The 26,074-nt window shown below is 41.3% G+C and overlaps 1 protein-coding gene across 3 annotated transcripts in view; it reads left to right on the top strand.

Annotated features, from left to right (window-relative positions):
• Positions 1 to 21,526, top strand: part of SNX12 (sorting nexin 12) — a 78,901-nt gene extending 57,375 nt beyond the window's left edge. Inside the window, exon 5 of one of the 3 annotated variants that reach the window (XM_053579838.1) lies at positions 20,555 to 21,526. In XM_053579838.1, coding sequence (XP_053435813.1) covers positions 20,555 to 20,725 — 171 coding nt within the window. In that variant the 3' untranslated portion in view covers positions 20,726 to 21,526. The remainder of the gene's footprint in view (positions 1 to 20,554) is intronic. The other 2 variants (XM_053579835.1, XM_053579836.1) reach the window with 2 other exon arrangements.
• The last annotated feature ends 4,548 nt before the right edge of the window (positions 21,527 to 26,074 follow it).

Here is a 26,074-nt window from a genome sequence, read left to right as displayed (position 1 = left end):
CTCTGACAAAATTGGTGTTTTAATTGGTGTATTTAGACCATCAATATTTAAAGTATTATTAATATAGTTGGATTAATATCTACAATATTTGTTACTGCTTTCGATTTGTTGTCCGTTCTTCCTATATTTGTCTTCCACTTTTTCTGCCTTTTGTGGTTTTAATTGACCACTATCTGATTTCATTTTCTCACCTTTCTTAGCATATCAGTTATACTGATTTTTTTTTTTTTTTACTAGTTACTCTAGAGCAGTGCTTTTCAACCTTTTTTCTTTTTTTTTACTGTTGGGGATTCATCGAGGGCACAATAAGCCAGGTTACACTGATTGCAATTGTTAGGCAAAGTCCCTCTTGCAATCATGTCTTGCCCCCATAAAGTGTGACACACACCAAGGCCCCACCCCCCTCCCTCTGTCCCTCTTTCTGCTTTTCCTCCCCCCCATAACCTTAATTGTCATTAATTGTCCTCATATCAAAATTGAGTACATAGGATTCATGCTTCTCCATTCTTGTGATGCTTTACTAAGAATAATGTCTTCCACTTCCATCCAGGTTAATACGAAGGATGTAAAGTCTCCATTTTTTTTAATAGCTGAATAGTATTCCATAGTATACATATATCACAGCTTGTTAATCCATTCCTGGGTTGGTGGGCGTTTAGGCTGTTTCCACATTTTGGCGATTGTAAATTGAGCTGCAATAAACAGTCTAGTACAAGTGTCCTTATGATAAAAGGATTTTTTTCCTTCTGGGTAGATGCCCAGTAACGGGATTGCAGGATCAAATGGGAGGTCTAGCTTGAGTGCTTTGAGGTTTCTCCATACTTCCTTCCAGAAAGGTTGTACTAGTTTGAAGTCCCACCAGCAGTGTAAAAGTGTTCCCTTCTCTCCACATCCACGCCAGCACTTTTCAACCTTTTTTATCTCACAGCACACATAAAACTCTTGTAGTTAAACTCAGTGGCACACTTAAATTATGTTGATCCAAAAAAGAATTAAAAAAGAATATACTTCCTGTGTTTTGAACTTCTTTCAAAAATAATTTAATTAATGATCTTTAAAAATTTTTGTGGCACACCTAAGATCCTCTCATGGCCCACCAATTGAAAATCACTGCTCCAGAATTTGCAATATATATTTAGAACTAATTCAAGCCAACTGGTGTACCTTGTATTGTGATTCATTTCACTTATACAAAAGTATAAATAAGTATATGTGTTTGTATACAAATATATACAGAGAGAGACGTATAAGTATATATAATTGAATCTATTGTTGCTATTAGTATTTTGAGCAGACTGTTATCTGTTAAATCAAAAAAGAATATGTTTGACTAGGTGTGGTGGTTCATACTTGCAATCCTAGCACTGTGGGAGGCCATGGCAGGAGGATTGCTTGAGGCCAAGAGTTCAAGACCAGGCTGGTCAGACCGGGTGTGGTGCCTCATGCTTGTAATCCTAGCACTCTGGGAGGCCGAGGTGGGTCGAATGCTTGCGCTCAGGAATTTGAGACCAGCCTGAGCCAAAAGTGAGACTCATCTCTACTGAAAATAGAAAAACTAGCCAGGTGTTGTGCAGATACTTATAGTCCTAGCTACTTGGGAAGCTGAGGTGAGAGGATCAGTTGAGCCCAAGAGTTTGAGGTTGCTGTGAGCTGTGGTGATGCCACAGAACTCTACCCAAGGTGCAGAGTGAGACTCTGTCTCAAAAACATAAAAAAATGGCTTGGCACCTATGGCTCAGTGGTTAGGGCATAGGCCACATACACTAAAGCTGGTGGGTTCGAGCCCAGCCTGGGCCTGCTAAGCAACAATGACAACTGCAACTAAAAAAATAGCCAGGCGGTGCCTATGGCTCAAAGGAGTAGGGCACCAGCCCCATATACTGGAGGTGGTAGGTTCAAACCCAGCCCCAGCCAAAAACTGCAAAAAAAAAAAAATAGCCAGGCATTGTGGTGGGTACGTATAGTCTCAGCTACTTGGGAGGCTGAGGCAAGAGAATAACTTAAGCCCAAGTGTTTGCAGTTGCTGTGAGCTGCGATACCACTGCACTCTACCAAGGGTAACATAGTGAGACTCTGCCTCAAAAAGAAAAAAAATAAATAAAAATAGAAAAAAAAAACTAGCCAGGCATTGTGGCAGGTGACTCTAGTCCCAGCTACTCAGAAGGCTGAGGCAGGAGGATCACTTGAGCCAGGAGTTTGAGGTTCCTGTGAGCTATGATGCCATGGAACTCTAGCCTGGAGCAACAGAGTGAGACTATGTCTCAAAAAAAAAAAGAAAGAAAGAAATGTCATTAACACATTTATTATGAATATACTTCCTATGTGCAATAAAGTAGAGGAAAATATGATCATGTGACCATGTTGAGTGGAATGGACAATATAAAAGAACTGAAATCAAACTTCTAGATATGATAAATACAATATCTGAGAAAAATATATTTGATGGAATTAACAGATATTAGACACCACTGAAAAAATATTAGTGAACGTGAGGATACAGAAATCAAAACTATCCAAAATGAAACTGAGAGAAGAGATAACTGGGATAAAAAATGAATAGAGCATCAGTGTGCTATGGGGACAACTTCAAGTTGCCTGAACTTGGGGTGAGAAAGTAAAAGTAAAGAGAGATTTGCTAATCTCATTGATGATAGGTGGTTTGCAGCTGTAAGACTGGATGCTATCCCAAAGGGGGAAAATAGTAGAGGGAAAACGGAAGAGGATCAATGAGATATTGTTAGAATGCCTTTATGTAAGTAGGGGATTCCTTTCTAGCAGTGTATGCCTAAAAGCAAACTCTAGAATCTGATTTTCAAAATGTGGAACTGACAAAAGAACTTAGCCTTCATAGTCAAATTTTGTGAAAACCCATTTGTATTCACTGTTGTCACTGTCTTACATATTAGGCTATAGAGATAGAAATAAGAATGTTTTGATGGTGTAGAGGTATGTTTCAAACAGAGGGAGCAGTGTGTATGTAGGAAAGCATAGAAGTGTGCATGAGTATAGTATTTGGGGAGAACTTCAAATAATATATTGTTAAAGATCAGGGATTATGTAATGGAGTAACATGGGCCAATGGGGATTTATGGCATGATTTTAAGCAGAGGAGTGACATGATCACATATGTTAAAAAGGGCCATCCTGGTGACACTCTGGAAAATGGATCGGAAGGAAGCAAGCCAAGGCAAGGAGATCATTTAGGAGGTATATTAGTTTGTAGGATAGCTGGAATAAATTACCACAAATTGTGTAGCTTAAAACAACAGAAATTATTCTCTCACAGTTCTGGAGGCTAGAAGTCCAAAATCAAGGTGTTGCCAGGGCCATGCTCCCTCTGAAGGCTCGAGGGAAGAATTCTTCTTTGCCTGTTCCTACTCATGATGGCTCCCAGCAATCCTTGGCATTCCTTGGTTTGTAGTTGTATCTCTCTAATCTCTGTTTTTCTCTTTTTGTGACCTTCTTCCCTGCATGCTTTTACATCAGTGGTTCTCAACCTTCCTAATGCCGTGATCCTTTAATACAGTTCCTCATGGTGTGGTGACCCCCAACCATAAAATTATTTTTGTTGCTACTTCATAACTGTAATTTTGCTACGGTTATGAATCATAATGTAAATATCTGATATGCAGGATGTATTTTCATTGTTACAAAGGGGTCATGACTCACAGGTTGAGAACCGCTGCTTTACATGGTCTTTTCTCTGTGGATATTTATGTGGCCATTTTATAAGAACACTTGATCTTGGGTCCTAACCTAATTCACTATGATCTTATCTTAACTAATTTCATCTGCAAAGACCCTAATTCCAAATAATGTCACCTTCTGAGGTTCTAAGTGGACATTAATCTTGGGGAGCACTATTCATCACAGTACAAGAGGCTATTATGGTATTCTAGGAGAGAGATGATGAAAGCCTGAACTTAGTCACTATGATGGGGCTGAAGTGGGTGGGACAGACTCGAAATGTAGAATTTATGGGTACCTGCAGGCATCTTTCATTTTATCTTATAAGTAGAATCTTAGACAAATATTTCTCTGATTCTATTAAAAGTCAGTAACACTGTTGCCTGTTGCCTATTTTTTTGAATTTCTACTCTCTGCTTGTGTCAGATACCACATAATAAGTAATAAGATTAAACGTTAAAATGTGGGCGGCCCCTGTGGCTCAATGAGTAGGGCATAGGCCCCATATACCAAGGGTGGCAGGTTCGAACCCAGCCCTGGCCAAACTGCAACAAAAAATAGCTGGGTGTTGTGGCAGGTGCCTATAGTCCCAGTTACTTGGGAGGCTGAGGCAATAGAATCGCCTAAGCCCAGGAGTTGGAGGTTGCTGTGAGCTGTGATGCTACAGCACTCTACCACTCTGAGGCAAGAGAATCGCCTAAGCCCAGGAGTTGGAGGTTGCTGTGAGCTGTGATGCCACAGGACTCTACCGAGGACAATAAAGTAAAAAAAAAAATGTTAAAATGCCTAATTCCTTTTATAGGATTTTCTGGATTCTAATTGGCAATCAACTTGAATTCCTTGGATTATGAGGAAATTCATTATTGCCTGACAGGCACTGTGGTCCTTGCTTGTAATGCATAATTTTACTTGATAGAAATTTATTGAGAATTTATATATACCAGAGATTAAGAGATAGAGAGAAATAAGCAATAGTCCCTATTCTTTTTTTTTTTTTTAAGACAGAGTCTCACTTTGTCACCCTCAATAGAGTGGTGTGATGTCACAGCTCACAGCAACCTCCCCATCTTGGGCATAGGCGTTTCTCCTGCCTCCGCCTCCCGAGTAGCTGTGACCACAGGTGCCTGCCACAATGCTCGGCTATTTTTTTGTTGCAGTTTGGCTGGGGCTGGGTTTGACCCCACCACCCTTGGTATTTGGGGCTGGCGCCCTACTCCCTGAGCCACAGGCACCGCCCAGATTCAGGTAACTTGGAGGTTTTGTTAAAAAACTTTTTTTTTTAACCCAGTATAGTGGCTCATGACTGTAATCCCAGAACTTGGGAGGCTGAGGCAGGTGGATTGCCTGAGCTCACAGGTTCCAGACCAGCCTGAGCCAGAGCAAGACCCTGTCTCTAAAAACATAGCTGGGCATTATAGTGAGCGCCTGTAGTCCCAGCTACTTGGGAGGCTGAGGCAAGAGGATACTTGAACTTAAGAGTTGAGATTGCTGTGAGCTAAGATGCCTTGGCACTCTACCAAGGATGACCAAGTGAGACTGTCAAAAAAAAAAACAAAAAAAAAAAACTTTTTTTTTTTTTTAGACAGAGTCTTACTCTGTCACCCTGGGTAGAGTGCCATGGTATCATCATAGTTCACAGCAACCTCAAACTTGGGCTCAAGCAATCCTCTTGCCTCAGCCTCCCAAGTAGCTGGAACTACAGGTACCCTCCACAATGCTTGGCTAGTTTTTCTATTTTTTATAGAGATGGGGTCTTGCTCTTTCTCAGGCTGGTTTATAAAAACATTAATTTGAAATGATTCAGACCTACAAAAATGTTGTCAGAACAGTGTGTATAATTACTTTTTTAAACTCAGATTCCTGACATATTAATATCTTACCACATATGCTTTATCATTCTTTCTCTTTTTTTCTCCCTCACTTCATTTCTCTTCTCTATTTTTTTCTGAACCCCACAAATTATAGGCATAATGACTTTCTACTCCTATGTACTCCAGATCATTTTTCCTAAAAACAAGAACATTCTCTTATAAAACTACAGGTCAATGATCAAAATCAGGAAATTAACATTAATACAATGCTACTACCTAATCTACAGACCTTATTCAAATTTTACCGATTGTCTTGCTATTATTCCAGTATATGGGGCTGATGCCCTACTCTTTTGAGCCACAGGCACTGCCCTTGTCCTGCTATTATTTTATTTATTATTGTTATTTTTTCAGACATGGGGTCCTCTATGTTGCTCAGGCTGGTCTTAACCTCTTGTTCTAAGAGATCCTCCTGCCTCAGCCTCCCAAGTCACTGGGATTATAGGTATGAGCTACCATACTTGGTTTGACATTAGTATTGTTGAAGAGTATAGGCCAGTTATTTTGTAGAATGTCTCTCATTTTGAGTTCGTCTGATGTTTCCATGTGATCAGATTCAGGTTAAGCATTTTGGGTAGGAATACTGCAGAAGTAATTTGTGTCTTTCCCAGTGCGTAATATAAAGAGGCGCATAGTATCTGTCTGTGCCATCACTACTAATGTTAACATTGATCAGTTCTTTTTCTTTTTTGAGACAGAGTCTTACTTGGTCACCCTTGATAAAGTGCTGTGATGTCATAGCTCACAGCAACCTTAAACTCTTGGGTTCAAGTGATTCTCTTGCCTCAGCCTCCCAAGCAGGTGGGACTATAGGCGCCTGCCACAATGCTGAGCTATTATTATTTTTTTGGGGGGTTGTAGTTTGGCAGGTGCTGGGTTTGAACCCGCCACCTTCAGTATATGGGGCCAGCGCCCTGCTCACTGAGCCACAGGCGCCGCCCGCTGAGCTATTATTTTAGAGATGGAGTCTTGCTCTGGGTCAGGCTGGTCTCTAACTGGTGAGCTCAGGCATTCCACCTGCCTCAGCCTCCCAAATGCTGGGATTACAGGTGTGAGCAACCACGTCTGGCCCAGAGTGAAGATTTTTTTTGTTTGTTCGTTTGTTTTTTTGAGACAGAATCTCAAGCTGTCGCCCTGGGTAGAGTGCCATGGCATCATCATAGCTCACAGCAATCTCCATTTCTTGGGCTCAAGTGATCCTGTTGCCTCAGATTTTTGTATTTTTAGTAGAGACAGGTCTTGCTCTTGCTTAGGCTGGTCTCAAACCCCTGAGCTCAAGCAATCCACCTGCCTTGGCCTCGCAGAATGCTAGGATTACAGGCATGAGCCGCAGCACCCAGCTATTGATCATTTCTTTTTTTTTTTTTTTTTTTGAGACAGAGTCTCACTATGTCGCCCTAGGTGAGTGCTATGCCGTCACAGCTCACAGCAACCTTAAACTCTTGTGCTTAAGCGATTCTCTTACCTCAGCCTTCCAAGTAGCTGGGACTACAGGTGCCTGCCACAACGCCCAGCTATTTTTTTTTTTTTTCAGAGATTTTTTTTTTTTTATTTCGGCCACAAGTTTTTTTTTTTTTTTTGTAGAGACAGAGTCTCACTGTACCGCCCTCGGGTAGAGTGCCGTGGCGTCACACGGCTCACAGCAAACTCTAACTCTTGGGCTTACGCGATTCTCTTGCCTCAGCCTCCCAAGCAGCTGGGACTACAGGCGCCCACCACAACGCCCAGCTATTTTTTTTTTTGTTGCAGTTTGGCCGGGGCTGGGTTTGAACCTGAACGCCCAGCTATTTTTTTGTTGTTTGCCAGGCCCAGGCTGGATTCGAACCTGCCAGCTCGGGTGTATGTGGCTGGTGCCCTAGCCACTGAACTACAGGCGCTGAGCCCATTGATCAGTTCTTTAAAGTAAGGTCTGTCAGGTTCTCTACTGTAAAGTACTATTCTTCCTTTTGCAACTAATAAGTAACTTTTAGGGAGATATCTTGTTTCTCATCAAACAGTAGTTTTAGCATGCCTTGCTGATTCTTGCCTAAAACAGTTATTACTATGGTAGCTGCAAAATGTTGCACAATGAAGTGTTTTGTTTTCAGTATCTGACCTTTATTTTATGTTAGGACTGTGAATGTTTTGACTAAATTTACATTCTTGAGAAGATACATCTTAATCAGCAGCTAACTATCTGCTAGTGTAAGGGAAACACATGGCACTTGGGTAGAAAAAAATAAATGAATATGTGACAATTAGTGTAGGTGTAGCAGATACATAATTTATCTCCTAAATTCATTGGCATTAATGTCACATCACTGTAGTATAGAATTTATTTCAAAAGTACTCATTAATATTTTTGCATAGTATTTTTTTTTTTTGGAGACAAAGTCTTACTCCGTCACCCTTAGTAGAGTGTCGTGGCATCACAGCTCACAGCAACCTCCAGCTCTTGGGCTTAGGCGATTCTCTTGCCTCAGCCTCCCAAGTAGCTGGGACTACAGGCATCCGCCACAATGCCTGGCTATTTTTTTGTTACAGTTCGGCCACTGCCAGGTTTGAACCTGCCACCCTCAGTATATGGGGCCGGCGCCCACAGGCGCCGCCCCATAGTAATTTTTTTTTTTTTTTTGAGACGGTTCTGCTCTGTCACTCTGCCTAGAGTGCAGTGTTGTTATCATAGCTCACTGCAACCTCGAACTCCTAGGCCCAAGTGATCTTCCTACCTCAGCCTCCCAATAAGCTGGGACTATAGGCACACACCACAACGCCCATATAATTTTTTTCTATTTTTAGTAGCGATGGTGTCTTGTTCTTGCTCATGCTGGTCTCAAAACCTTGACCTCAAGCAATCTGCCCACCTTAGATTTCCAGAATGCTAGGATTATAGGCATCTGTCCCCACGTTATTTATTTATTTATTGAGGCAGAGTCTCACTATGTCACCCTCGGTAGAGTGCTGTGACGTCACGGCTCACAGCAATCTCAAACTCTCGGGCTTAAGCGATTCTCTTGTCTCAGCCTCCCAAGTAGCTGGGACTACAGGTGCCCACCACAATGCCTAGCTATTTTTTTGCTGCAGTTGTCATTGTTGTTTTAGCTGGCCTGGGCCAGGTTCAAACCCGCCAGCCCCAATATATGTGGCCAGTGACGTAACCACTGTGCTATGAGTTCTTAGCGCACAGTTAAGTTTTTAACGATATATATATATCATTTATTTTTATTTTATTTATATATTTAAATATAAATGAAATTTAAATATATAAAAAATATTTATATATTATTTATTTATCACCCTCAGTAGAGTGCCGTGGTGTCACAGCTCACAGCAACCTCCAACTCCTGGGCTTAGGTGATTCTCTTGCCTTAGCTTCCCAAGTAGCTGGGACTACAGGTGCCCACCACAACGCCCAGATTTTTTTTTTTTTTTTGGCAGGTTTTGGCTAGGGCTAGGTTTGAACTCACCACCTCTGGTATATGAGGCTGGTGCCCTACTCCTTGAGCCACAGGTGGCACCCATTTTTTTTTTTTTTTAGAGACAGAGTCTCACTTTGTCACCCTGGGTAGGGTACTGTGGTGTTACAGCTCACAGCAACCTCCAGCTCTTGGGCTTAGGAAATTCTCCTGCTTCAGCTTCCCAAGCTGCTGGAACTACAGGCACCCACCACAAGGCCCCACTATTTTCTTGTTGCAGTTTGGCCGGGGCCGGGTTTGAACCTGCCACCCTTGGTATTGGGGGCCGGCGCCCTACTCACTGAGCCACAGGCACCTCCCCTGGCTATTTTTTTGTTGTTGCAGTTTGGCCAGGGCCGAGTTTGAACCCGCCATCCTCGGTATATGGGGTCGGCGCCCTACCCACTGAGCCACAGGTGCTGCCCATGTTTTTAACAATACATCACACCTACCATACCTAAGACATTACACAGATGAACATGAGGAAAGAAGAATTCTTGGTAATTTTTATCAAAACTCTGAATACCACTGCACATGGCTGTATCCCACTAATGATGTGTAAACTGTTAGTTGAAAGGGAGATTCACAGGGGTAAGAAAGAGGTAGTGGTATCAGAGAGGCTAAAGGAAATAAAAGTTCTAAAGCAGGAAAAATGAATAGGATCAAAGGCTGCAGAGGTCAATTAGTTGTTCTATTAAACTTGAAAACATCCATGAGATTTGGCTTTTAAAGGCAGTTGGTGGCCTTCTTGAGCATATTTACTGGAGTGTTATGGTTCATAAATCAGTTTATAGTGGATGGAAGAGTAAAGTAAAGCATATCCATAAAGGAAATGATTGTAAACTTGATTACCTTAAATGGAAAACTTTTAAGTAGTAGAAAATACCAAAACAGTATAAACAAAATTAAAAAACCAAACTTATGAAAATACTCTGGTTTTCAGAGAATTTTTTTATGAGCTTTTCTTTTATTTGTAAAAATCATAAAGAGATGCGTCATAAAAAACCAGCAGGAAGGTTTTATCTCCCTCCATGAGTCGCCCTATTTGAAGCAAGCTCCCAGGGGAGTACATCATTGTATGTCCTGACAAGAAGGTTTCCTCTTCTTTAAGCTGCTGATACTATATCCTCAAATCTGTATTCCAGAAACTGTGTGTGTCTATGATATGCTGTGGCCAAGAAGTGATTCTCAAAAATAAATGTACATGGTTACAGGTTCCCGACAATTCTTTATTCAGGTAAAGGGGCACCACACTGTTCCTTTAGCAGCATCTCCATGATTCTAATTCCCTTCTGGGCACCCTGTCTTAAGAATGTACTGGCAAAAGTTTCTAAAATGTCGTTGAGAAATCCAGCTCCTGTGATTGAAATCCTGCCTTTCTGAATGAAGTCTGTCCTTTTGGAGGAAGCTGGCTACCACCTGCTTGAAGGGGTACTTGTCCACCTGACACACATCCACTGTGACCTCCATTCCCACGCGCCGCAGCCCCGTGTGCCCACCACACCTCTGCCAGCGCAGGGCTGCCCTGGCTCAGCCCATAGAGTGTATTTACCCAAATCTAGATGACACAGCCTACTATACACCTAGGCTACATGTTATAGCCTATTGCTCCTAGGCTATAAACCTGTATCGCATATTACTGTACTGAATACGGTAGGAAATTACAACACAACAATAAACATTTGTTTATCTAGTATTTGTGTATGTTTGGATATCTTTCTATGTTATGTTGGATGAAAGAGATACATAGAAAAGATACAGTAACAATGGTAGTATAGGCCTCTTTGCCTACTTGCCCTGGCAATAAAGGCCCATTTGCTGCCTATGGTGGATGTATTCTTCTTTGTAAGCTTTCTTACTTTGTAAGTCTATCTTTCTCTTCCTCAATAAACTTTGTTTTATGCTTCCATGCTTGCCTTAAAAAAATGTGGTAATACAATCTTTTTTTTTTTTTGAGACCGAGTTTTACTATGTCTCCTTGTATAGAGTGCTGTAGAATCACAGCTCACAGCAACCTCAAACTCCTGGGCTTAAGCGATTCTCTTGCCTTAGCCTCCCACGTAGCTGGGACTACAGGAATCTGCCACAACACCCGGTTATTTTTGTTGTTGTCATTGTTGTTTAGCAGGCCCGAGCTGGGTTCGAACTCACCAGCCCTGGTGTATGTGGCCTGCATCCTAACCACTGAGCTGCGGGTGCCGAGCTGGTAATATAATCTTATGGCACCACCATCACATATGTGGTCTTTCTTTGACTGAAATGTCATTACGCAGTGCATGACTGTACAGTAAAGCTGAAGATGTCTTCACATTTCAAACAAGTAATTCTACACCTAGTTCAAGAGAACCCATATAAGAATGTTCATTGCAGGCCAGGCGCAGTGGCTCATGCCTATAATCCTAGCACTCTGGGAGGCCAAGGCGGGTGGATTGCCTGAACTCATAGGTTCAAGACCAGCTCAGCCAGAGTGAGACCTCCTCTCTAAAAATAGCCAGGCATTGTGGTGGGTCCCAGTAGTCCCAGCTACTTGGAAGCCTGAGGCAAGAGAATCACTTGAGCCCAAGAATTTGAGGTTGCTGTGAGCTGTGAAACCACAGCACTCTACTGAGGGTGACAAAGTGAGACTCTGTCTCAAAAAGAAAAAAATAAAAAATAAATAAATAAATGAACTACAGCTGTATGTATAAACTTTGAAATATCTCAATATGGAGAAACAAAAAACAAATTGTGACATGGCATGTATAGTGTGAAACTATAGTTATAAAGCTAAGATACTCCCAAACTTAGTCACTTAACACAAAATTTATGATTTGTATTCAAACTTCAGTAGATAATTTGGACTAGACTCAGCTGAACATTTCTTCTGCTGATCTTGCCTAGGCTCACTTATACTGTTGCAGTCAGTTGGCAATGTGATGTGGTCTGGATAATCTAAAATGACCTTACTGAGACATCTGGCAGTTGGCAGGCTGTCAGCCATGATTCAGAAGCCAGGTTATCTTCCATGTGGTCTCTCCAGAAGGTTTGGACATGCTCACATGATGGCAGCATTTCAAGGGGTCAGGCCCTAATGTACAAGTGCCTTTAAAGTCTACTTGCATCACATTTGCAGATATCCCATTTGCCATAGCAAATCCCATGACCAAGTTCAGAGTCAATGAGGGAGGAGACTACTCAAGGAATACTATGCATTCAGGAAGGAACACTTCATTGGGAGCCATTACTCTCACATCTCCCACAACTACATATTTTTTAGAGCTACATACACATGTAGTTTTCACATACATATAAAAACATGCATGGAAATAAGAAATACCAAAGTCTAAATAGTGGTTACCTCTGGGGAGGGAGGAAGAGGAATGGGGAGGGGATAGCTATACATGATCCTTAAACTGTATCAATGTTTTATTTCATTAAAAATTATAAGAAATTTGGCAAAATGTTAATATTTGACAAATTAAGTTGTAGGTACACAAGTTGTTTTGTTGTTGTTTTGAGACAGAGCCTCACTCTGTTGCCCTGGGTAGAGTGCTATAGCATTGTCATAGCTCACAGCAACCTCAATCTCTTGGGCTCAGGCAATCCTCTTGCTTCAGCCTCCCAAGTAGCTGAGACTATAGCTGCACATCTTGATGCCTGGCTAGTTTTTCTATTGTTAGTAGGGATGGGGTCTTACTCTTGCTCAGGCTTGTTGAACTCCTGAGATCAAGCAATTCACCTGACTCGGCCTCCAAGAATGCTAGAATTACTGGTGTGAGCCATTGCACCTGGCCATGAGTTTTTATTATACTTTTCTCTACCCTTTTTTGTTTGTTTAAACCATTCCTAAATTTTAAAAAAGTAAGTGGGGGGCGGTGCCTGTGGTTCAAAGGGGTAGGGCACCAGCCCCATATGCCAGAGGTGGTGGGTTCAAACCCAGCCCTGGCCAAAAACTGCAAAAAAAAAAAAGGAAATAGGAAGTGTGGAAATGCAGACTAATCATTGAAGAAGTTTGGCAAAGGAAAAGGGCAATAGAGAAAATAGGCATTTGAAGAAATGCTGTTTTATTTATTTATTATTGTTATTCTTTTGAGACAGAGTCTCACTATGTCGCCCTTGGTAGAGTGCCTTGGTATCACAGCTCATAGCAACCTCAAACTCTTGGGCTTGAGCGATTCTCTTGCTTCAGCCTCCCTATAAATACTATTTTTTTTAAGAAGGGAAAAGGCTTAAAAACATTGATAAGTTGTGGAGGTGTCAGTAGAATAAGCTGCTAAAAGAGAAAGTTAATTCAAGAGGTAAAATTCTAACCACAAAGACATTTGCACTAGAATGTTTATTGTGGCTCAATTCATAATTGTCAAGTTGTGGAAGCAACCTAAGTGTCCATCAACCCATGAATGGATCAACAAACTGTGGCATACATATACCTTGGAATATTATTCAGCTATTAAAAAAGATGGAGACTTGGGCAGTGCCTGTGGCTCAAAGGAGTAGGGTGCCGCTCCATATGCCAGAGGTGGTGGGTTCAAACCCAGCCCCGGCCAAAAAAAAAAGAAAAAGATGGAGCCTTTACATCTTTTAAATTTACCTGGATGGAGTTGAAATACATTCTTCTTAGTAAAGTATTGCAAGAATGGAAAAATAAATATCCAGTGTACTCCATACTAATATGAAATCAATATATAAATAATTACATGTTTAGGGCGGCACCTGTGGCTCAGTTGGTAGGGCGCCAGCCCCATATACCAAGGGTGGCGGGTTCAAACCCGGCCCCGGCTGAACTGCAACCAAAAAATAGCTGGGCATTGTGGCGGGCGCCTGTAGTCCCAGCTACTCGGGAGGCTGAGGCAAGAGAATCACTTAAACCCAGGAGTTGGAGGTTGCTGTGAGCTGTGTGATGCCATGGCACTCTACCGAGGGCCATAAATCGAGACTCTGTTTCTACAAAAAAAAAAAATAATAATAATAATAATTACATGTTTATAAGAATAATAAAATATGATTATAGTTCATTTCAGGGGTCGAGGGAGGTGGGGGAAAAGATATATGGCAGAGGGAGGGAGGGCATGAGGTGGGATCTCACCTAATGCGCACATTATGAGGGTATATAACATGTCCCCTGGGTGAGGGGCTCTTCTATAAATGGAACTTTACCCTGGAAGTGAGAACAATTTAACCTAAATATTGTACCCTCCTATTAATTTGAATAAAGTTAAAAAAAAAACCCAAAACAAGAAGTAAAGTTCTACAAGAGAGCCTCCTGATTTATTCCTCTGTTGATTACTTCATATTAATTCACTTAGTCTATGAAAGAAAATCTTGAATTTGAGACTAGCCTGAGTAGGAGCAAGACCCATCTCTACAAAAAAATAGAAAAAGTAACTGGACATGGTGGCATGCACCTGTAGTCCTAGCTACTCAGGAGGCTGAAGCAGGAGGATTGCTTCATCCCAGCAGGTTAAGGTTGCAGTGAACTATGATGACACCACTGTACTCTAGCCTGGGTGACAAAGCGAGACCTTGTGCCAAAGAAAAAACGAGAGGGCTCGGCGCCTGTAGCTCAAGTGGCTAAGATGCCAGCCACATACACCAGAGCTAGCGGGTTCAAATCCAGCTTGGGCCTGCCAAACAACAATGATAACTACAACCAAAAAGTAGCCAGGTTGGGGTGGCTCCTGTGGCTCAAGGGAGGCTGGTCTTGAACCTGTGAGCTCAAGCAATGCACCAACCTCAGCCTCCCAGAGTGCTAGGATTACAGGTGTGAGCCACCAGGCCTGGCCTTATTTTAACTGTTTTAAAGGGTACATTTCAGTGGCATTAAGTATATTCACAGTGTTGTTCAATCGTCATTTCTCTCTAGTTCCAGAATTTTTTTTTTTTTTTGAGACAGAGCCTCAAGCTGTCACCCTGAGTAGAGTGCTGTCGCATCACAGCTCACAGCAACCTCCAACTCCTGGGACTACAGGCGCCCGCCACAACGCCCGGCTATTTTTTGGTTGCAGCCGTCATTGTTGTTTGGTGGACCTGGGCTGGATTCGGGCCCAGGCCGCTTGAGCCACAGGTGCTGAGCCATTCCAGAATTATTTTATCATCCCAAATGGAAACTTTATGCCAATTAAGCAATCATTCATTTTCCTCTTCCTCCAGGTACTGACAAAATAACCTGCTTTCTGGGCAGTGGTTGTGGCTCAAAGGAGTAAGGTGCCAGACCTATATGCCAGAGGTGGCAGGTTCAAACCCAGCCCCGGCCAAATACTGCAAAAAAAGTAATAATAATAATAACCTGCTTTCTGTATCTGTAGATTTACCTATTTGGTGTATTTCATATAAATGGAATCAGATAATATGTCTTTATTTTATTTTTTAAAAATACTTCCCACTTCAGGGCTGGGCAATCCCAACGCTCTGGGAGGCCAAGGCGGGCGGATCACCTGAGCTCACAGGTTCAAGACCAGCCTGATCCAGAGTGAGACTTCGTCTCTAAAAATAGCCAGGCATTGTGGCAGGCTCCTGTAGTCCCAGCTACTTGGGAAGTTGAGAATCGCTTAAGCCCAGGAGTTTGAGGTTACTGTGAACTGTGAAGCCACAGCATTCTACTGAGGGTGACAAGTGAGACTTTGTCTCAAAAAAAAAGATACTTCCCACTTGACAGAATATATGTGGTCTGACTACTTTCACTGAGCATAATGTTGTCACAGTTCATCTGTGTTGTAGCGTGTATCAGTACTTCATTTTTATGGTTGTATGACATTCCATTGTATGGACATAACACAGTTTGTTTATCCATTCATCTATTAGTGGACATCTGGGTTGTTTCTATCTTTTGGCTGTTGTGAGTAGTACCTCCGTGAACATTTTTGTTTAAAGTTTTATTGGAATACCTGTTTTCAATTCTTTGGAGTATATACCTAGAAGTGGAATTGCTAGGTCATATGATAATTCTATGTTTAACTTGTTGAAGAATTGACACATTGTTCTCTACAGCAGATGTGCCATTTTATATTCCCACCAGCAATGCATGGGGGCTCTAGTTTATTCACATTCTCACTGACACTTGCTATTATTTGTCATTTTGGATTTTTTTTTTTTTTTGAGACAGTCTCACTCTGTGACCCTGGGTAGAGTGTCATGGCGTCATAGCTCACTGATACCTCAAACTCTTGGGCTTGAGCAATACTCTTGCTTCAGCCTCTGGAGTTGCTGGGACTATAGGTTGGGCCACAACACCTGGCTGTTTTTTTCTATTTTTAGTCTCACTCTTGCTCAGGCTGGTCTCTAATTCCTGAGCTCAACGGACCCACCCACTTCAGCCTCCCAGAGCGCTAGGATTACAGGAGTGAGCCACTGCACTAGCCTTTTTGATTATAGCCGTACTAGTGAATGTGAAGTGGTATCTCATTATGGATTTTTTTTTTTTTGAGACAGAGTCTCACTATGTTGCCCTTGGTAAAGTGCTATGGCACCACAGCTCACAGCAACCTCAAACTCTTGGGCTTAAGAGAATCTCTTGCCTCAGCCTCCCAAGTAGCTGGGACTATAGGTGCCTGCCACAACACCCGACTATTTTTTTGTTGCAGTTGTTATTGTTGATTTTAGCTGGCCTGGGCTGGGTTCGAACCCGCCAGCCTCCGTGTATGTGGCCGATACCTGACCCACTGAGCTACAGGCACTGCCGAATTTTTTTTTTTTTTGAGACAGAGTCTCACTCTGTTGCCCAGGCTAGAGTGCCCTGGTGTTAGCCTAGCTCACAGCAACCTCAAACTCCTGGGCTCAAGCGATCGTCTTGCCTCAGCCTCCCAGTTAGCTAGTACTAGAGGTGTGTACCACCACACCCTTCTAATTTTTCTATTTTTAGTAGAGATAGGGTCTTAATCTTACTCAAGCTGGTCTCTAACTCCTGGGCTCAAGCGATCCTTCCAGAGTATTAGGATTGCAGGAGTGAGCCACCTGCCCCAGCCTCATTATGGTTTTGACTTCTCTCTCTCTTTCTTTCTTTCTCTCACTCTCTTTCTCTTTCTTTCTTTCTCTCTCTCTCTCTCTCTCTCTCCTTTCTCTCTCTCTTTCTTTTCTCCCCCCCACTCTCCTTTTTTTTGGAAACAGAGTCTCACTCTATTGCCCAGGCTAGAGTGCCATGGTCTCAGCCTTGCCACAACAACCTCAAACTCCTAGGGTTAAGCAAACCTCCTGCTGGAGCCTCCCAAATAGCTGGGACTACAGGTGCCCACCACAACACTCAGCTATTTTTTTTTCTATTTTTAGTAGCGACAGGGGTCTTTCTCTTGCTCAGACTGGTCTCGAAATCCTGACCTCAAGTGATCTGCCCACCTTGGCCTCCCAGAGTATTAGCATTACATGTGAGCCACTGCACCCATCTTTGTCTTGCATTTTTGTGATGGCTAATGATGTTAAGCATCTTTTCACGTGCTTGTTGACATTGCACTTCTTCTTTAGAGAAATGTCTGTTGAACTCTTTACCTTTTAAATCTTGGTTTGTTTATCTTTTTGTTGTCAAGATGTAGGAGTTCCTTACATATTCTGGATACTGGGCACTTATCAGATATATCATTTGCAAATATTTTCTTCCATTCTGTGGGTTGTCTTTTCATTCCCTTGTTTTCTTTTTTAAAAATAACAGCTTTAGGCTGGGTGCAGTGGTTCATGCCTATAATCCCAGAACTCTGGGAGGCCGAGGGTAGATCACCTGAGCTCACAAGTTTGAGACTAGCCTGATCCAGAGTAAGATGTCATCTCTAAAAATAGCCAGGCATTGTGATGAGCTCCTGTAGTCTCAGCTACTTGGGAGGCTGAGGCAAAGGAATCATTTGAGCCCAAGAGTTTGAGGTTGCTGTGAGCTGTGATGCCATGGCACTCTACCAAGGGCAACAAAGTGAGACTCTGTCTCAAAACAAAACAAAACAAAACAGCTTTATTGAGATATAATTAACATGCCATACAATTCACTCATTTAAAGTCTATAATTAAATAGTTTTTAGTTTTTTTTTTTTTTAATGAGACAGAGTGTAACTTTGTCATCCTGGGTAGAGTGCCCTGGCACCATAGCTCACAGCAACTTCCAACTCTTGGGCTTAAGCAATCCTCTTGTCTCAGCCTCCCGAGTAGCTGGGACTACAGGTTCCCACCAAAACACCTAGCTAGTTTTTTCTATTTTTAGTAGAGAAGAGGTCTGTCTCTTGCTCAGGCTGGTCTCAAACTCCTGAGCTCAGGCAATCCACCCACCTCAGCCTCCCAGAGTGCTAGGATTACAGGCATGAGCCACCATACCCAGCCTGGGGTTTTTAGTTATGTTCACAGAGTTGTACAACTATCACCACAACCAAATTTCAATATTTTCATTACCCCTAAAATTAACTCTATACCTATTTGCAGTTAATTCCCGCTGAATTTTTCTTCCAGGTGGATTTTGCTTGATACATTTGTAGTTGGCCTTAAGGGGAGCTGAGTTCTGTAGTCAGTCTGCGATACAAACTTATGATAAAGTTTCCTACTCTGTAGTACAGAGAAGATAGCTGTCCTGGTATAAATGGAGTTATAGAGTGTTTGGAAATTATCTCCTGAAATATTATTTTAAAAAACAACAATAATCCTGTAATTGCATTTCTTAAGAGATCTACACCCGGATTAATTAATGCCCTTAGAGGCGAAACATCTGTACACTAAAAGCACTGTCAGAAGCCTATTCATTTCAGGTAGATTTTTTTTTTTTTTTTTATAGTTGGGGATTCATTGAGGGTACAATAAGCCAGGTTACACTGATTGCAATTGTTAGGTAAAGTCCCTCTTGCAATCATGTCTTGCCCCCATAAAGTGTGACACACACCAAGGCCCCACCCACCTCCCTCCTTCCCTCTTTCTGTTTCCCCCCCATAACCATAATTGTCATTAATTGTCCTCATATCAAAATTGAGTACATAGGATTCATGCTTCTCCATTCTTGTGATGCTTTACTAAGAATAATGTCTTCCACGTCCATCCAGGTTAATATGAAGGATGTAAAGTCTCCATTTTTTTTAGTGGCTGAATAGTATTCCATGGTATACATATACCACAGCTTGTTAATCCATTCCTGGGTTGGTGGGCATTTAGGCTGTTTTCACATTTTGGCGATTGTAAATTGAGCTGCAATAAACAGTCTAGTACAAGTGTCCTTATGATAAAAGGATTTCTTTCCTTCTGGGTAGATGCCCAGTAATGGGATTGCAGGATCAAATGGGAGGTCTAGCTTGAGTGCTTTGAGGTTTCTCCATACTTCCTTCAGAAAGGTTGTACTAGTTTGCAGTCCCACCAGCAGTGTAAAAGTGTTCCCTTCTCTCCACATCCACGCCAGCATCTGCAATTTTGAGATTTTGTGATGTGGGCCATTCTCACTGGGGTTAGATGATATCTCAGGGTTCAGGTAGATTGTTTTATAAAAGGATTTTTCTTATTGACATCTAATGCTTTTTCCAATTCTGAAATTCATTCAGGAAAGTGATAAAAAGAAAGAAAACCGGGAAGCTCTTATTTCTAAATTTGGTTTTCATTGTTCCTAACGTTGGAATCACCAACATTGCAGCTTACAGAGAGATTAGAAAGGTGTCAGCAGGCTGCTTTAGACTGAGCCTTAAAGAGGCCTATATCTTTATGGCATTTCTAAGACCAGGGTCTAATCCATTGTTTTGTAGATCTGCAAACACAATTTTGTCAGTTCATGGAAAAATAATCAGATTCTAACTTGAATTCTGTGGCAAATAGACCAGAAATACAACTGTATTAATTAATGTTTCTTAAATGTGTACAGCATTTTTTTGCTTTTATTTTAGTAGATTTTTTTTTTTGAGACAAAGTCTGATTACATTGCGTTGGTAGAGTGTCATGGTGTCATAGTTCACAGCAACCTCGAACTCTTGGTCTCAAGTGATCCTCTTTTCTTAGCTGCCTGAGTAGCTGGGACTACAGGCACCTGCCACAATGCCCAGTTAGTTTTTGTTTGTTTGTTTGTTAGAGATGGGGTCTCACTCTTGCTCAGGCTGGTCTTGAACTCCTGAGCTCAAGGAATCCACCTGTCTTGGCCTCCCAGAGTGCTAGGATTACAGGCATAAGCCACAGCACCCAGCTATAGCTTTATTTTTTCTAATTTAAAGTAACACATTTGTGGAAAACTCACACTGAGAATCAAAATACAAAATGTGATTAAAAATTCAAAACAGACCACAATAACAAGAAACAATATACATTAAAAAATGCAAAACAGCAATTCTGCTTCTGAGTGTATACTATAAAAGTAAAACAGGGACTTACATAGGTATTTGTACATCGATGTTTATTAGCAGCATTGTTCACAATAGCCAAAAGGTGAAAACAACCTAAGTGCTCAGCAATGGATGGATGAATATAAGAAATGTGATATATGCATACAATGGAATATTATTCAACTTTAAAAAGGAAAGAAATTCTGATATATACTACAACATAGATGAACCTTGAGGACATTATTCTAAGTGAAATAAACTAGACCCTCCTAATCTGTTCTGTTCCTCTCCCTGAAATCTTTATGACTTTGGCCTTTGTGTTCTTTTCCAGGTGACCAGGATGACATCTAAAAGGAGAAAGAAAGCCATAGCAACAAACAAAACACATCTGCCTTTAGGGAAATTTCTACTTGGCTCTAGATTCCAGACTTTGATCTTTTCATTCTACTTAAATTTTATTAGTACTTACTTATGCCAGGTATTTTGTGAAACTTTGGGATAAGAAGTTGGGTAAGATTTAGTCACTGTCCAGGAGGAGTTCATAATTTTGTGGTAGAACACAAGCATATAAATAAATAGTTACCATATTTTAAAGTTTAAGCAATAGAATAGAGAAAAACAGTGAGAGCCTAAAAGTGTCAGAAAGAAATCCTCATGGAAAAGGTAGGTATTTGAGCTGAATATTGAAGCATAAAAGTTTACTAGGCAGAGATTAGAGAGAACAAAATGAGTAAGAGCAGAGGGGGTAAAAGAACATGGACTATTTGGGGGCCATCAGAAAGTTCTCTCTAATTAGTATGGTACATTTATGATGACAAAATCAGAAAGATACGATGGGACTTTCCCTATGGAGTTTGGAGTTTATCATGTAGGCCAGTGTTTTCTAAACTTCACTTAATCATATTCTACCTTCACTATTTTAAATTCTTAAATTTAGACAATAGGTCGGGTAGGGTGGCTCACGCCTGTAATCTTAGCACCCTGGGAGGCCAAGATGGGTAGATTGCCTTGAGCTCAGGAGTTCAAGACCACCCTGAGCAAAAGCGAGACCCTGTCTCCACTAAAAATAGAAAACTGTTGTGTTGTGGTGAGTACCTATAGTCCCAGCTACTCAGGAGGCTGAGACAAGAGGATTGCTTGAGCCCAAGAGTTTGAGGTTGCTGTGAGCTATGATGCTACAGTACTCAACTGGGGGCAACAAAGTGAGTTTCTGTTCCCCCCCCACCAAAAAAAGATAATAATACATGTATCTTTGAAGTCATAAATTTTATTTTATATTTTCTTATATTTTATATTTTCTTTATATTAAAACTGTACCTATCAAAATAAAAATATATTTGTGTACCACCTATAATCATGTTGTACACCATTTTGTGACTGTAACAGAATTAGAAGCTAATTCTGAGAACATTGTTTGAGAGAGATTGGGTGGAGGAGTAAGATGGGATTACTTTAATATCTATTGAAATACCGAGAGATAATAAAGTCCTCAAATAAAAAAAGCCTATTGGCAAAAGTGATGAAGAGGGAAGGGATTTAAAAGACATTTAGGAGCTAGAAAATACAGCACTTATGATTAATTAGAGGAAGGTGGGCATATTTATGAACTAGAATCTGGATCTGATGACAAATTCGGTGGAAGAGTAGAAGATTATGGAAAGGGAGGGATCCAGAATTACTTGTAGGTCTCTGTCTTTCTTGGGAGTGAATGATGGTACCATAAACCAACGTAGAGGACAAGAGCAAAAGTAGATTTGGGGTAAAAGATAATTCTATTCCGGGAGGTGCCTGTGGCTCAACAGGTAGGGTGCCGGTCCCATATGCCAGAGGTGGCGGGTTCAAGCCCAGCCCCGGCCAAAAAAAAAAAAAGATAATTCTATTCCCTCAAGCTTTCTTTGTCAATTACAATTTTCTTTGAAATTAAAAAAAATAGTACATTCTCATTGTAACAAGTGAAACAATCCAAAGACACAGGAAGATAAAAATATAATCTCTCCCTTTTCATATCCTGTTCTCCTTCTTAAGATTGAGGGAACCAGGGTGGCGCCTGTGGCTCAATGAGCTGGGCGCTGGCCCCATATACCGAGGATGGCGGGTTTAAACCCAGCCCCGGCCAAACTGCAACCAAAAAATAGCCGGGCGTTGTGGCGGGTGCCTGTAGTCCCAGCTACTCGGGAGGCTGAGGCAGGAGAATCGCCTAAGCCCAGGAGTTGGAGGTTGCTGTGAGCTGTGTGACGCCACAGCACTCTACCGAGGGCAATAAAGTGAAACTCTGTCTCTACAAAAAAAAAAAAAAAAAAAGATTGAGGGAACCAGCTGGGCAGGGGGGCTCACACCTGTAATATTAGCACTCGGGGAGGCTGAGATGGGTAGATTGCTTGAGCTCAGGAGTTTGAAACCAGCCTGAGCAAGAATGAGACCCTGTCTCTAATAAAAATAGGAAAAACTGGCTGGGTATTGTGATGGGTACCTGTAGTCCCAGCTACTTGTGAGGCTGAGGCAGGAGGATCACTTGAGCCCAGGAGCTTAAGGTTGCTTCGAGCTAGGCTGCTGCCGGGGCACTCTATCTAGGGTGACAAAATAAGACTGTCTCAAAAAAAAAAAAAAAAATCGAGGGAACAAATATGTGTAGCCTTTCACATCTTCATGACTGTGTATTTATATGTATATGGTTTTGATAATAATTTTTAATAAAAATGAGGCTACATATATATGAATCATGCAACTTAATTTTCGCACTTGATAATACTGTAGTGGAGGGGGCGGTGCCTGTGGCTCAGTGTGTAGGGCGCGGGACCCATATACCGAGGGTGGCGGGTTTGAACCCGGCCCCAAACAAACTGCAACAACAACAAAAATAGCTGGGCATTATGATGGGCGCCGGTAGTCCCAGCTACTCAGGAGGCTGAGGCAAGAGAATTGCCTAAGCCCAGGAATTGGAGGTTGTTGTGAGCTGTGTAGAGTGAGACTCTGTCTCAAAATAAAATAAAATAAAATAAAATAAAATAAAATAAAATAAAATAAAATAAAATAAAATAAAATAAAATAAAATAAAATAAAATAAAATATTATGAAAAAGATAATACTGTAGTGGATGTAACCCAGGTCAATAGGTGTATAACACTGTAACCCAGGGATATACAACCTTTTGGCTTCTCTAGGCCATACATTGGAAGAAGAGTTGTTTTGGGCTGCACGTTAAATACACAAATAGTAATGGAAGCTGATGAGCAAAATAAACAAGGTCCATGAATAATTTTTGTGATATCTGCCATCACAGATAAGCCAAAAAGTCCTCACATAATAATCCTGATTATGCATTAGCCCATTTGGAAAGTCTTATACTCATTGAACAGCTCCCAAGTTTGCAGTCTGTAATATAGAAAATGTACATATCTAAGTAATAAAACATCTTTGGTTTTTTTTTAAATATTTTTTTATTATAAACGTAAAAGAAAAGTGGGCAACATAAAACTAGTGGGGGCCGGGTATGGTGGCTCACGCCTATAATCCTAGCACCCTGGGAGGCCGAAGTGGGTCTTGAGCTTACAAGTTCACAACCAGCCTGAACAAAAAAAGCAGACCGGGCAGCGCCTGTGGCTCATTGAGTAGGACGCTGGCCCCGTATACCAAGGGTGGCGGGTTCAAACACGGCCCTGGCCAAACTGCAACAAAAAAATAGCTGGGCATTGTGGTGGGCGCCTATAGTCCCAGCTACTTGGGAGGCTGAGGCAGGAGAATCGCCTAAGCCCAAGAGCTGGAGGTTGCGGTGAGCTGTGACGTCACGGCACTCTACCGAGGGGGACAAAGTGAGACTCTGTCTCTTAAAAAGAAAAAGCAAGACCTCCGTCTCTACTAAAAATAGAAAAACTGAGGCAAGAGGATCGCTTGAGCCCAAGTTGGAGGTTGCTGTGAGCTATGGCACCATGGCACTCTACCCAGGGCAACAGATTGAGACTCTGTCTCAAAAAAAAAAAAAAAAACAACAAAAGTCAGTGTATGTGCTCAATGGTTAGGGTGCCAGGCCACATGCACCAGGGCTGGTGGGTTCCAACCTGGCCTGGGCCTGCTAAACAACAATGACGACAACAACAACAACAAAAATAGCTGGGTGTTGTGGTAAAAAATAGTGGGACGTTTGAAACTGTATTTGAGAAACAAATTCATCAATGTCTAGTTCTATGGAAGTAGCTGCAATTCTCAGTGAGTTCATAAGGTGCTCATCAGATATTTTGGTTCTAATCTTATTTTTTTTAATTTTAATTTTTATTTTTGCATATACATGTGTTAATTAGGTTTCCATTTTTTTGCCTTCACAAAAATAAAAAGACTGAAAATTTAATAACAATAACAGTGTTTAAGATAAGGATTAGAAACAAAAACCTTGTAAAGAACGAACAAACATAAATACATTCAGAAAAGGAATCAAACAATTGCTTAATGGAAATATTAAGCAATAATAAAATAATGCAAATAAAGTAACATTCACATTGTCAAATAAGAGTATGTCTATTATAGAATGCTTTGACTCTGAGATTCAGTATGGAGTCATCAGTTAACTTCTTATTATTTTTTTTAAGTATCAAAAAATAGACAACTAATATTTATAAATAAAAGTAAAAGATAATTTCAAAAAACAGATCATGCTAAATCTTACAGACAGTAGAAAGAGAAGAAATACATCAAAATCATTCTACTTGATCTGGGTACACCTGGTATTAAAGTTGGAGAAAATATATTATTATAAAGGGGAAATTACAAACATATGTCACTTATGAATGAGGATACAATATCCTAAACAACATATTAACATGTTGAGTTAAAAATTAATGTTTAAGTAATATACTTTGGTCAAAATCAAAACCAATTTATGTGAAAATTAGTCACCATTTTCTTTTCTTTTCTTTTCTTTTTGTGGTTTTTGGCCGGGGCTGGGTTTGAACCCGCCACCTCCAGGATATGGGACCAGCGCCCTACTCCTTGAGCCACAGGCGCCGCCCTTCTTTTCTTTTCTTGTTCTTTTTTTTTTCTTCTTTTCCTCTCCCTCAGCCCTTCCCTCCTTCTCTGTCTGCTCTCCCCTTCCCCCATGTCCCACTATGTCATTAATTGTCATTAATTGTCTTCAAATCAAAATTGAGTACATAGGATTCATACTTCTCCACTCCTGTGATGCTTCACTAAGGATAATGTGTTCCACCTCCATCCAGCTTAGTACAAATACTGAAAAATCTCCATTTTTTATGGCTGAATAATATTCCATGGAATACATATGCCACAGCTTACTGATACATTCCTGGGTTGAAGGACATTCAGGTTGTATCCATATTTTGGCGATTGTAAATTGGGCTGCGATAAACAGCCTAGTACAGGTGTCTTTATAATCGCCTGTGGCTCAGTCGATAGGGTGCCGGCCCTATATACCAAGGGTGGCGGGTTCAAACCCAGCCCTGGCCAAATTGCAACCAAAAAATAGCCGGGTGTTGTGGCGGGCGCCTGTAGTCCCAGCTACTCGGGAGGCTGAGGCAAGAGAATCGCTTAAGCCCAGGAGTTGGAGGTTGCTGTGAGATGGGTGAGGCCATGGCACTCTACTGAGAGCCATAAAGTGAGACTCTGTCTCTACAAAAAAAAAAAAAAAAAAAAGGTTTTTTTTCCTTCTGGATAGATGCCCAGTAATGGGATTGCAGGATCAAACGGGAGGTCTAGGTTGAGTTCTTTGAGGTTTCTCCATAGTTCCTTCCAAAAAGGTTGTATTAGTTTGCAGTCCAACCAGCAGTGTAAAAGTGTTCCTTTCTCTCTACGACCGCGCCAGCATCTGCAGTTTTGAGATTTTGTGATATAGGCCATTCTTGCT

The sequence above is a fragment of the Nycticebus coucang genome, chromosome X (assembly GCF_027406575.1).
Source record: "Nycticebus coucang isolate mNycCou1 chromosome X, mNycCou1.pri, whole genome shotgun sequence".
Classification (NCBI taxonomy): Eukaryota; Metazoa; Chordata; class Mammalia; order Primates; family Lorisidae; genus Nycticebus; species Nycticebus coucang.
The sequence above is the reverse complement of the archived record's forward strand: the minus strand, read 5'-3'. Positions and strand labels throughout refer to the sequence as shown.